General features: G+C 43.3%; 1 protein-coding gene across 2 annotated transcripts in view; it reads right to left on the bottom strand.

Annotated features, from left to right (window-relative positions):
* mre11a (MRE11 homolog A, double strand break repair nuclease) overlaps positions 1–13,322 on the bottom strand; it is a 67,919-nt gene extending 54,597 nt beyond the window's left edge. The window contains exons 1-5 of one of the 2 annotated variants that reach the window (XM_078221795.1): positions 13,231–13,322; positions 13,046–13,127; positions 10,717–10,849; positions 4,797–4,957; positions 1,518–1,605 (exon numbers count right to left, since the gene is read on the bottom strand). In XM_078221795.1, the coding sequence (XP_078077921.1) occupies positions 1,518–1,605; positions 4,797–4,957; positions 10,717–10,849; positions 13,046–13,065 (402 nt within the window). In that variant the 5' untranslated portion in view covers positions 13,066–13,127; positions 13,231–13,322. Of the gene's footprint in view, positions 1–1,517; positions 1,606–4,796; positions 4,958–10,716; positions 10,850–13,045; positions 13,128–13,215 lie in introns of both variants that reach the window. The other variant, XM_078221796.1, reaches the window with a different exon arrangement.
* Positions 13,323–13,700: the final 378 nt, after the last annotated feature.

Below are 13,700 nucleotides of genomic sequence, written 5' to 3'. Positions count from 1 at the left end.
CTTTATTGTGCACCAAAGGAAAAGGCCACTTCCACAACTTGCAGTCAGCCAGTCTTCACCTTGGGACCTACAACTCCAGTGCAAGTAAAGTTACAGGCTTATAAATCCCTGCTGGCTGCTTCCCATTGGGACAGCCTCCACTCGCTCAACAAGGCAGTTCGTACTCCACAAAGCTCGTGGATAGATCTATTGATGATCCCCATGACCTTCATGGTCATAACATCTGCCCTCAATCAGCCATGCCCCTGGAAGGCATCTACCCCCCTCCATCGCTGCCTCTGGCTACAGCAGATGCCATATGCCACAGAATGGACAGCAGTGCCACACCTGACTGGGGCCTCCATATTACGAGAGCCATGAGTCAGAAACAGATCTGCTGTATTGCGGCCTTCAGCATAGAGGGAAGGACACAAGTCAGCATCTTTGACATCCAGCTGCCTCATAATTATTAGAGTATCCATTTAGTCAGCCAGTCTGTGTTGACCTTGAACTCCATGCACCCAAAAAGACTCTCCTTCGATTTTGAGGATTTACACAGTGCAGCTGTGAGAAAATGGTGTGGGTAACTTTTCAGACAGGCTCCACCAGCTTCCCCCTCCTGCTGTAACCCACCAAAGTCAACCCATCAATTTAGACCTACTATTCCTCTCCCTTCTGTCACTCGTGAATCTCTCTCCATACACTGGACCCTTTAACCATCCACTTCTACATGCCTCCTCTCAGAGTCGAAACCCATTTCCATCCCCAGATCCACCATGACCCTGCCTGTTGTCTGAGCCACCTGTCCTGTCCCCCTCTATGAACCACACCCAATGATACCTTCAGCTACCAGATTCACACCCTGGACCTGCCACCCTATTACACTCACTTCCCCCTCTGACTGTGACTGTTCCCTTCTACCATGAACCTCTACCCCACCGTCGACATCATCAATACCACCTCCTAAGACACTTTTCCACTTCCCCACTCACCTTATCCCATAAGCTTGCCTCCCCCATCCAGCCATATAGCTGCCTGTAAAAACAAGCACCCAAAAAAGCAAATGCCGACCTTTTTACACAAACTGATTTCAATCCAGAATGCAATACCTAGGCAGATTAAATGATGGCTTTCAAAGGGAATTGGAGAAGCACCAAAACGTAAACAAAAATTGTAGAGTTATGCAGAGAAGGTCAAGAAATAGAATGTTAATTTGCTCTCGCAGAGAGCCAGCATGGATTTAGTAGGCTGAATGATCTCCTGTCTTGTAACCATACTAGGATTCACTGAAATGCTTCCTAACTGCAGTTCACAGCTGGTGGAAGTGGACTAGTTCATCGCCCTTTTGACTAGGACAATGGGGTTCTGCAAATACCAGTTATTAATAAAGGGCATGTCCATACCAAATTTAATACCATAAGTAAACTGACCAATATGTAATCAAACATTACATCATTGCTCAACAAATGGTGGGGATGGGGTTGACAGACCTGGTCTCCTGTGCAACTATATTCTATAGTAATTGGAAACAATCTTACCCCTGTAGGGTCATCATGATTACCATGAACACTGAAAACAGGAATCGAAACATTTAAATTTCCATCTTGATAATTTACCCAGGGAAATCTGAAAAAAAATGAAGATGGCCAATAGTAACGAGTAAAAGAAATTTCAGTTTTTGGTGAAAAAGCCAACCTGTGAGCTCTGACACCTGGAAGGACAAGGGCACCAAATACTTATGAACACCACTTACAAGTTCCCCTCTAAGTCACAAACCATTCTAACTGATCACTGTATTATGAAGATGCATTATATAGAATATTAATTTATAATTCATCAGTTGGACATATACATATTCAAACAGAACACTTTTGCGAAGCAAAGGACACTGGCCTACAATAGCTACTATGTTACATTTGCAAAGGACACAAGCTGCTTTGTGGAGACAAGATAAATCTACGATTGTACACAACTCTCAGGCAGTGGTTTAGATCGTCTCTTGTTGGATATGGTCATTACCTGGCACTTGTGTGGTGCATATGTTACTTGTCACCTCAAGCCTGGATATTGTCCAGGTCTTGTTGCATTTGGACATGAACTGCTTCAGTATCTGAAGAGTCGAGAATGGTGCTGGATATTGTGCAGTCGTCAGCAAACATCCCACTTCTGACCTTATGTTGGGAGGAAGTTCATTGATGAGGTAGTTAAAGATGGTTGGGCCTAGGACACTATGCTGAGGAACTCCTCAGGAAATCCTACAGGTCATCCAATAAAGAACATTGAACAGTACAGTACAGAACAGGCCCTTCGGCCCACGATGTTATGCCGAGCTTTGTCTGAAACCCAGATCAAGCTATTTCCTCCCTATCATCCCGAAGTGCTCCATGTGCCTATCCAATAGCTTCTTAAATGTTCCTAAAGTTTCTGACTCCACTATCCCTGCAGGCAGTCCATTCCACACCCCAACCACACTCTGAGTAAAAAACCTACCTCGGACATCCTTCCTATATCTCCCACCATGAACCCCATAGTTATGCCCCCTAGTTACTGCTCCATTCACCCGAGGAAATAGTCTTTGAACGTTTACTCTATCTATCCCCCTCATCATCTTATAAACCTCTATCAAGTCTCCTCTCAACCTCCTCCGCTCCAAAGAGAAAAGCCCAAGTTCCCTCAACCTTTCCTCATAAGACCTACCGTCCAAACCAGGCAGCATCCTAGTAAATCTCCTTTGCACTCTTTCCAGTGTCTCCACATCCTTCTTATAGTGAGATGACCAGAACTGCACGCAATATTCCAAATGTGGTCTCACCAAGGTCCTGTACAGTTGCAGCATAACCCCACAGCTCTTAAACTCAAACCCCCTGTTAATGAACGCCAACACACTATAGGCCTTCTTCACGGCTCTATCCACTTGAGTGGCAACCTTCAGAGATCTGTGGATATGAACCCCAAGATCTCTCTGTTCCTCCACATTCTTCAGAACCCTACCTTTGACCCTGTAATCCACATTCAAATTTGTCCTACCAAAATGAATCACCTCGCATTTATCAGGGTTAAACTCCATTTGCCATTTTTCAGCCCAGCTCTGCATCCTATCTATATCTCTTTGCAGCCTACAACAGCCCTCCACCTCATCCACTACTCCTCCAATTTTGGTGTCATCAGCAAATTTACTGATCCACCCTTCAGCCCCCTCCTCCAAGTCATTTATAACAATTACAAATAGCAGAGGACCACGCACTGATCCCTGTGGCACTCCGCTGGTAACCGGTTTCCAGTCTGAAAATTTTCCATCCACTACCACCCTCTGTCTTCGATCAGATAGCCAGTTACCTATCCAATCGGCCAAACTTCCCTCTATCCCACACCTCCTTACTTTCTTCATAAGCCGACCATGGGGGACTTTATCAAAGCCTTACTAAAATCCATGTATATGACATCAACTGCACTACCTTCATCAACACACTTCGTTACCTCCTCAAAAAATTCTATCAAATTTGTGAGGCAAGAATTGCCCTTCACGAATCCGTGCTGACTATCCGGATTAAGCTGCATCTTTCTAAGTGGTCGTAAATCCTATCCCTAAGGACCTTTTCCATCAACTTACCGACCACCGAAGTAAGACCAAACTGCAATATTGATACCTATATCTCAATCAGGAATTTGGGATGATGAGCTCAAAAGTTAATCATCAGTATTTGACACCACATACTCTATTATCTCAAATAAACTGACAAAGAAACCACCATAAAGGTGTTCAATTATCTTAGTAGAAAGTAAAAAAAAATTAATGAAACAACAGAAAAAACTATAATGACAGGGACTGTCCCAAAGGTAACTGACACCTTATGGTACCAATCATGAGGTAACAGGAAGTAATATCTGCAAATAACCAACACCCTTAAGAAACGAATCAGAAGCTGATCATGCACCACCTAAACCAGAGACTGATCAAGCACTGCCCGCACCAGAGCTCAGGAACACCACTGATCAGCAGGATGGGCTGTGTGTCAGAAAGGATTAGTAAGCACCAGCTTCCAGCAGCAAGAATGGGAAGATGAAGAATTTGCAAAGAGAGACTGCATGCCAGCTGTGAATAGAAGAACAAAGATAGATTGGAACAAGCCCAGGTTATTGATGTGTCCAAGACCAAACTGCGAGGCAAATTACGCATGAAGTCAGTAAAGTCACTGTGTATCTTTTGTTAAGTATTGCATTTGTAAAATGTGAATGAGTTGTTTGTTAAGCAGGTGGAAGACAAATTACCGGCAACAGAGATGAACAAGAATAAAACAAAATAGAGCAAGACCTAATATATATCAAATGGAATAGTAAGTATTCAGCAGGGCAAAGTTTCAACACCAATATTCAACCATCCAAATGTTATGCTCTGTATACTCACCTCTGATAGATAGACAAAAACTAATATACAGGAGTATTATACAACAAAGCAAAAACCACTTCTGTATACCATAATCCTTTTCCATGCCAAAATCTATTTAGCCGTTTGTATGAATTTGCTATGTGAACAAAACCATGTACAGAGGTGGTTTTCATTGCTCCAGGATCTATATTGAATTTAACATTACCTAAACAATCCACTACAATTTGTAACTAAATTATCAAGTAACAATGCAAAAGTCAAAAAGGATAAATAGCAAGAACACTTCGATTTTGGAATCTTTTTGACTGCTAAAGGATTCGCCGAAATCAATCATTTGGCAAGAATTTCAATGCAATTATCTTAAACACCAGGAAAACATAAGTAAATAAATAATCTATAACCTCAAATGCATAAATAAAAAAGTACTTACTTGCTAAAACCAAAATTTACCGACTGGTCACTTAAGATTTCAAACTGTATTGGATTATCACCCATGCAGTATTTTCTCATTAATTCCATACAGGTATGCAATGTCTTACGGGAGGGTTTGTTGTCATGAAAGAGATCGCCTCCCAGCAGTATAAAATCAACCTAAGAGGTGGACAGAGATGAAGCAGAATAGATTTATTTCTGAATTTTGGCTGATGCAAAGTAAAACAAAGTAAAAAGTAAATTTTAATTTAGAATCATAGAATCCCTATAGTGCAGTAGGTCATCCAACCCATCGAGTTTGCATTGACTCTCTGACAGAGCATCCTACCCAGGCCCTATCCCCGTTATCCCACATATTTACCCTACTAATCTCTCTAAACTACACATCTTTGTACTGTGGGAGGAAACTGTAGCACCCGGAGGAAACCCATGCAGACATGGAGAGAATGTGCAGACTCCGCACAGACAGTGACCCAAGGCCGGAATTGAACCCGGATCCCTGGCCCTGTGAGGCAGCAGTGCTAACTGCTGTGCCATCATGCCACCTTCTGATTAAGGATACGTAGAAAAAAACTTCAGGCTAATTAAACAATAAAATGGAACAACTGGCTCAAGCAGTTTTTGCACATGCTCCCAAGAGTGTGATATGATCATGATCATGAGAATTCTCATTTCAGCAGCCAAGCAAAACTATATAGCTTCCCAGTGAAAGGGAGCTTCAGACCAAATGACCTACATACACTGCTTTTAAGCAGCCAAGTGCAGAGCAGCACTGGCAAAGCCAAGTCATCTATTCTTTCAGACGGTGAACAAAGAAAACAAAATAGCTTTTAGTTACAATAATTCAACTCTATCACTTCTTACCCAGAATTTTATTATATTTGAACAATCGGTTGTTTAAAAAAAAGTTACTTGCATTGTTTCAAAGCAAACCTAAACCAATGCCATAGGATTCACATGGGTATAGTACAATCAGGAGCAGCAGGGCCAACAGAGTATCAGGTCAATAATCCAATAGTTCAAATTATAAACAAATTCACATGTGTGAATCATCTACCTTAGATGCAGCATGATACACTATTAAAAAAATGCAATAAATGCAACACAGTTTTTACTTACAGACCAGCGATCAGAGGTTATTTATACATACATTTATGTAGCATCTCCAAATCAGAAAAATAGTCTCAAAGCGCTTTACAAAATGCGCTGCAAGCCAAAAGGCAAATGGTCAAGAGGGGTAATCATATTTTTGGTCAAAGATCAAATTGCCATATAAGATTTATGGCTCCATATCGAAGAGAAACATTAAATAAAAAGGTTATTTACATTCAACTCTGTGACGTGTAGCTCTGGGCTACATTAAAATGAGCCATCTGAAATCTAGATATACATCCTATCAATATTTCCAAGTCTGCATTTATAATAGAAACTGCAAATGTATATGTTACATCACTGGAGCACTCTTAATCCTCTGTAAAATTGTACACTTCTGTGTCAGCCTTTCCATAGCTAAAATTGGTACACACGTCTTTCCTCCATTGCTCCTTGATTTGATTTATTATTCTCACATGTATTGGGATAGAGTGAAAAGTAGTGTTTCCTATGCGCTATACAGACAAGACATACCATTCATAGAGTACATTCTGGAGAAAAAAAGGAGGGAACCGAATATAGTGTTACAGCCACAGATAGGGTGTAGAGAAAGATCCACTTAACATATGGTAGGTCCGTTCAAAAGTCTGATGGCAGTAAGGAAGAAACTGTTCTCGAGTAGGTTGGTGTGTAACCTCAGACTTTTGTATCTTTTTCCCCGACGGAAGAAGTTAAAAGAGAGTATGTCTGTGGTGTGTAGGGTCCTTGATTATGCTGGCTGCTTTTCCAAGGCAGGAGGCATAGACAGCGTCAATGAGGCTGATTTGCGTGATGGACTGGACTATGTTCACAACCCTTTGTAGCTTCTAGTGGTCTTGGTCAGAGGAGAGCCATACTGAGGGATCCTCTGTATGCTTAGCCCGGTTTGCTTTAGTCTATGCAAAGACTTCATTACGAGATATTTCTATAATTGTGCCTATGCACAATTATATATTTAAATGCTAGATTGTAGGGGTTAACTAACTCTGCTAAGCTGAACAATTGCAGCTAACTTAACTACATGTAGAATCAGAAGACATGATGGGTTAGCTAAAAATTGACTGCATTCCTGAAGGATAAACAATGCAGGCAAACAAGTTTCCCATAACAGCAGCTGTGAGGATTGTTTTTCTAGATGGAGGCAGCATGCAAAAAACACTTCCAATAATGAGATAAGGGTTGAAATATATTTTGATTTTAGGATGTGTGTGGTTTAGTTCAGTTCTTATTCGATTCCACTCATTTCAGTACGTGTTTTTTTTTTATAGAGGGCCTGGATGAGAAGCCAGTCTCCAAGTTCACTTTCTGCTTCTGTCATGTTAATTCTTTAAGTTCTTTTCAAAAAAGATAAAACCATTTTAAAACTCGTACCAGTGCTGTCCTCTCACCTCTTCAAAAGGAATGAATGGACCCAACACATACCAAGCTGTTATACATCCAGAAAGGGTGCTTTCTATGGTACATCTGTAAAAATTGGTGGGAGTCATAGCAGACATGCTGAATTTCCTGAGCCTCCTGAGAAAGTAGAGACAATAGTGGGCTTTCTTAACTATAGCGTCAGCATGGAGGAACCAGGACAGGTGGTTGGCGATCTGGACACCTAGAAACTTGATGCTCTCGGCCATTTCCACTTCGTCCTCATTGATGTAGACAGGGGCATGCCCTCCACTACGCTTCCTGAAGTCGATGACAATCTCCTTCATTTTATTGACAGAGGGAAAGATTACTGTCGTCACATCATTTTACCAGATTTTCTCTCTCTCTTTCCTGTACTCCATCTCATCATTGTTTGAGATCTGACCCACTAGAGTGGTGTCATCAGCAAACTTGAAAGTGGAATTGGAGCAGAATTTGACCACAGTCATAGGTGTTTGAGTATAGTAAGGGGCTGAGGACATAGCCTTGCGGGGCATTGGATTTGAGGATAATCATGAAGGGGGTTGCCATCCTTACTGATTGCGATCTGTGGGTTAGGAAGTCTAGGATACAGTCAGACAGAGAGGAGCCGAGCCCTAAGCTATGGAGTTTGTAGATCAGTTTTGTTGGATAATGGTGTTGAAGGCTGAGCTGTTATCAATAAACAGGAGTCTGACATGTGTCCTTTTTATCCAGGTGTTCCAGGGTTGAGTGTAGGGCCAGGGAGATGGCATCTGCTATGGACCTTTGGCAGTGATAAGCAAACTGTAGTGGATCCAGGCAATCTGGGAGACCGGAGTTGATGTGTGCCATGACTAACCTTTCGGAGCAACTTTTAATGATGGATGTCAGAGCCACCAGGTGATAGTTATTAAGGCACACTGCATGGATTTCTTTTGGTACAGGGATGATAGTCATCTTCTTGAAGCAGGTAGGTGTAAGGAGAGGTTAAAGATGTCTGCGAATACCCACTGGTCTGCGCAGGATGTGGGAACCCGTCTGGGTATCCCATCTGCCGGATCATCGACACAGATGCCATCATCTCACGTGAGAACACCATCCACCAGGTACACGGTACATACTCTTGCAATTTGGCCAACGTTGTCTACCTGATACGCTGCAAGAAAGGATGTCCCGAGGCATGGTACATTGGGGAAACTATGCAGACGCTGCAACAAAGGATGAATGAACACTGCTCGACAATCACCAGGCAAAACTGTTCTCTTCCTGTTGGGGAGCACTTCAGCGGTCACGGGCATTCGGCCTCTGATATTCGGGTAAGCGTTCTCCAAGGCGGCCTTCATGACACACGACAGCGCAGAGTCGCTGAGCAGAAACTGATAGCCAAGTTCCGCACACACGAGGACGGCCTCAACCGGGATATTGGGTTCATGTCACACTATTTGTAACTCCCACAGTTGCGTGGACCTGCAGAGTTTCACTGGCTGTCTTGTCTGGAGACAATACACATCTTTTTAGCCTGTCTTGATGCTCTCTCCACTCACATTGTTTTGTTTCTTAAAGACTTGATTAGTTGCAAGTATTCGCATTCCAACCATTATTCATGTAAATTGAGTCTGTGTCTTTATAAGCTCTGTTTGTGAACAGAATTTCCACTCACCTGAAGAAGGGGCTTAGAGCTCCAAAAGCTTGTGTGGCTTTTGCTACCAAATAAACCTGTTGGACTTTAACCTGGTGTTGTTAAACGTCTTACTGTGTTTACCCCAGTCCAACGCCGGCATCTCCACATCATGTATCCCATCTGGGCCAGTCGCTTTCTGTGGATTAACTTTCAAGAAGGCTGATTTGACATCTGCAACGGTGACCTCGGATACCAGTTCGGCGAGGCTTCTGGGGCAGAGGACATCCTCTCGCTGACCTCATGCTCAAAACGGACATAAAATGCATTGAGCTCATCAGGGAGGAGTGCACTGTGCCAGCAATTCTACATGCCTTCATCTTATAACCTGTTATGCCATGCAGACCTTGCCATAATCGATAGGTGTTTGCGTGGCTAGCCTGGGATTCTAGTTTGGTTCGGTACAGTCTCTTGGGATCTTTGATGGTTCTCAGTAGGTCATATCTGGATTTCATGTATAGTTAGAAGTCTCACAACACCAGGGTCAAGTCCAACAGGTTTATTTGGTAGCAAATACCATAAGCTTTCGGAGCACTGCTCCTTCGTCAGATGGAGTGGAAATCTGCTCTCAAACAGTGGTATTTGCTACCAAATAAACCTGTTGGACTTTAACCTGGTGTTGTGAGACTTCTTACTGTGTTCACCCCAGTCCAACGCCGGCATCTCCACATCATTTCTTGTATAGTACAGGGTCTCCCGACTTGAACACCTCAGACCTGGATTTCAGTCAGTATTGGATATCCTGTTCATCCACGGTTTCCAGTTGGAAACATACAGGTTTGACATACAATCTTCTATGCACTTACTAATGTTTATTTATTTATTGGTGTCACATGTAAGCTTACATTCACACTGCAATGAAGTTACTGTGAAAAATCCCCTAGTCACCACACTCTGGCACCCATTTGGATACACTCAGGGAGAATTTAGCATGGCCAATTAATTAACCAGCACGTCTTTCAGACTTGTGGGGGGAAACCAGAGCACCCAGAGGAAACCCACACAGACACAGGGTGAATGTACGAAGTCTGCACAATCACCCACGACGGGAATTGAACCCAGGTGCCTAGCACTGAGTCAGCAGTGCTAACCACTGTGCCATCAAAGTCTGTTACTGTAGTAGCGTATTCATTCAGGTTGGTCGCCGAGTTGTTAAATATGGACCAGTCCACTGACTCGAAGCAGTCCCGTAGGAAATCATCCGATTCCTGACCCTTCACTAATTCTAACTCATCCAAAAACTCTGCCGCTATCTCAAACATAGCTATTTCTGCCGAGCATCTCAGATTTATTTACCTACACTGGCTCCAAGTTACCTGGTGACTCACCTTCTCTTTAAATCTTCCAATTCTTCAATGTGCCCCATTTTTATAGCCTCTAGCAGCCTGCTTGAACTCATGGTACTTGTACCCTTCAAAATCACTTCTTCCAGGATTCCACATCCATTCTGTCACAGCTCTATGAACCATGGGATATTTTCCCCCTACATGCTATATAAATGCAATTTGCTGTTTAATTCTCTTAACTAAAATATTCACCCAGTTCCTTCTTAAAATTGTAGTATAGTTTTCAATTTGATTTCAAACTATTACAAGGAAATCACAGTCATACATAATCATATTTATCTCTAATTCAGAGTTTTAAGTGCAATTATGTTTGGCATAAAAACATGTTTGGAGTAAAAAGAACCTGATATTATTATGAAACATTGTCACCTTTATAAGTGACTTACCTCATTATCCTGCGCACATCTTAAAATCTCATCAAAGGTAACAAGGGTATCATTTCCTCTTATGGCATCTTTTTCCAAATAGCCAAGATGAATGTCAGTTGCAATCAAAATTTTAAAAGTATCCTCATCTTCACTGCAATAATTACAAGATACTGAATTAATTCACATTACAAGAAATCCAAGGAATGTTTTAATAACATGCCTTAGTTACTGTCAACAATTAGATATGTAGTACCTATCTAATTGTTGACAGTAGATTAGTCTAAGTCCACGATTTATTTCTCTTTTCATCCCTTTTTGGAATCCTGAGAGCCATAGGTACGAGAAGACAGACCATAAGCAGAAATAAAAACAGAAAATGGTGGATAAACTCAGCAGGACTGACAGCATCTTTGGAGAGAGGAGCAGAGTTAATATTAACTTTGTTTCTCTCTCCAGAGATGCTGCCAGACCTGCTCAGTTTATCCAGCATTTTCTGTTTTTACTTTCAATATCATAGAATCCCTACAGTACAGAAGGAAGCCATTCGGCCCATCGAGTCTGTGCCGACCACAATCCCACCGAGGCCCTATTCCCGCAACCCTCATTCACCCTATTCATCCCCCTGATACTAGGGTCAATTTAGCATGGCCAATCAACCTAACCCGCACATCTTTGGACTGTGGGAGGAAACCGGAGCACCCAGAGGAAACCCACACAGACAGAGGGAGAAATTGCAAACTCCACAGTGACCCAAGGCTGGAATTGAACCAGGGTCCCTGGCACTGTGAGGCAACAGTGCTAACCACTGTGCCACCGTGCCGCCCTAAAGAGCATCTTCCCTAGGCACACATCCTTCCACCCTATCCCCATAACACCGCACATTTACCATGGCTAATCCACCTAACCTATACATCTTTGGAATGTGGGAGAAAAGCAGAGCACCCGAAGGAAACCCACGTAGACAAGGGGAGAACATGCAAACTCCACATAGACAGTCACCCAAGGCTGGAATCGAATCCAGGTCCCTGGCGTTATGAGACAGCAGTGCTAACCACTGTGCCACTGTATCACCAACATTTCCAGCATCTGCAATATGTTGCTTTTATTTGAAACTATAAATGTGTTAATTGTTTAACGTTCCCTGGGCCCATGACATCTGATCAGTAGCTTACAGCTCAACAAGATCAGCTAAATGATACAATTCAAACCACAAGATTTACAGGTGCCCCTGAAGCTTGCTCTGGCAATGCCAACCACAAGTTTATACAGTAAAAAATTGCAGCATGCTGCTGTGCAGAGGGACCTGGGTGTCCTTGTGCATGAATCACAAAAAGTTGGTTTGCAGGTGCAGCAAGTAATTAAGAAGGCAAATGGAATTTTGTCTTCATTGCTAGAGAGAAGGCAAATGGAATTTTGTCCTTCATTGCTAGAGGGATGGAGTTTAAAAACAGCGAGGTTATGTTGCAGCTGTACAAGGTGCTGGTGAGGCCACACCTGGAGCACTGTATACAGTTTTGGTCTCCTTACTTGAGAAAGGATATACTGGCAATGGAGGGGATGCAAAAGAGATTCACTAGATTGATTCAGAGTTGAGAGGGTTGGCTTATGAGGAGAGACTGAGTAGACTGGGGCTATACTCATTGGAATTCAGAAAAATGAGGGGAGATCTTATAGAAACATATATGATTATGAAGGGAATAGATAAGATAGAAGCAGGGAGATTGTTTCCACTGGCGGGTGAAACTAGAACTAAGGGCATGGCCTCAAAATAAGGGTGGGCAGATTTAGGACTGAGTTGAGGAGGAACTTCTTCACACAAAGGGTTGTGAATCTGTGGAATTCCCTGCCCAGTGAAGCAGTTGAGGCTATCGCATTGAATGTTTTTAAGGCAAGGATCGATAAATTTTTGAACAGTAAAGGAATTAAGGGTTATAGTGAGTTGGCGTGTAAGTGGAGCTGAGTCCACGAAAAGATCAGCCATGATCTTATTGAATGGCGGAGCGGGCCCAAGGGGCCAGATGGCCTACCCCTGCTCCTAGTTCTTATGTTCTCAAGTCTGTAAAGTCTCGATCCAATGCCTCAAACGTGACAAACACTCAGTACGGAAAAGGGACATAAAATCCAGGCATATTCTTCTGAGAGCCATTTGATTTAATGACTTACAGAACTGGAACGATCTCACAGTACCGAGTGCTTTCCTTGTGATACTCAAGGAGCTATCAAGCCCTGCAAACGCCTTTATTCGCTCTCACAACTGAAGTGAAAGACTGTCTAAAATTTCTAATGAACAGAAAACTAGAATGTGAAAAGTAGACTGAGCGACAACAGTCTGATCTCCATCACTTACAGGGTATTTCCTGCACTCATCCTGCCAGGCTACTGAAGTAAACTCGATTTATAAAGTTGTCATTGAATACCAGGATAGATTTCTGAAAGGAATAAAGAAAGCGAAGTTATTAATGAAACTGATAAAGAAACAACGGCAGATTCAAGAATAACCCCGTTTGTGATCAGTACATTGAGGTTAGTTACCTCCCTCTCAGCCCAGAGGCTCTCCTCTTCCCGGGCCGCACAACGGGACGGTCACCGGTGATTGGGCAGCCCAAGCTGGCGGGCTTCTCATCAGCCTGAGCGGTCCAATCAGTGCCATAGCCGCCCGAGCTGACCAATCATAACCGGAGCTGAGCAATCCCCGCCAGAGCCGACCAATCACAGCCCAATCCCCGCCAGAGCCGACCAATCACAGTCCAATCCCCGCCAGAGCCGACCAATCACAGCCCAATCCCCGCCAGAGCCGGCCAATCACAGCCCAATCCCCGCCAGAGCCGGCCAATCGCAGCCCAATTCCAGCCCGAGCTAACCAATCACAGCCCAATCCCCGCCAGAGCCGGCCAATCACAGCCCAAATCCAGCCCGAGCTAACCAATCGCCGCCAGATTTCGGAGCCGCCCGTCCCTCCCCTCCCCACGGACTGACCTTTCACCCCTGACTTCAGCTTGGCG

This window comes from Mustelus asterias, chromosome 10 (genome assembly GCF_964213995.1).
Source record: "Mustelus asterias chromosome 10, sMusAst1.hap1.1, whole genome shotgun sequence".
Taxonomy (NCBI): domain Eukaryota; kingdom Metazoa; phylum Chordata; class Chondrichthyes; order Carcharhiniformes; family Triakidae; genus Mustelus; species Mustelus asterias.
Note: the sequence above shows the minus strand (reverse complement) of the source record. Positions and strands in the feature narration are given on the sequence as shown.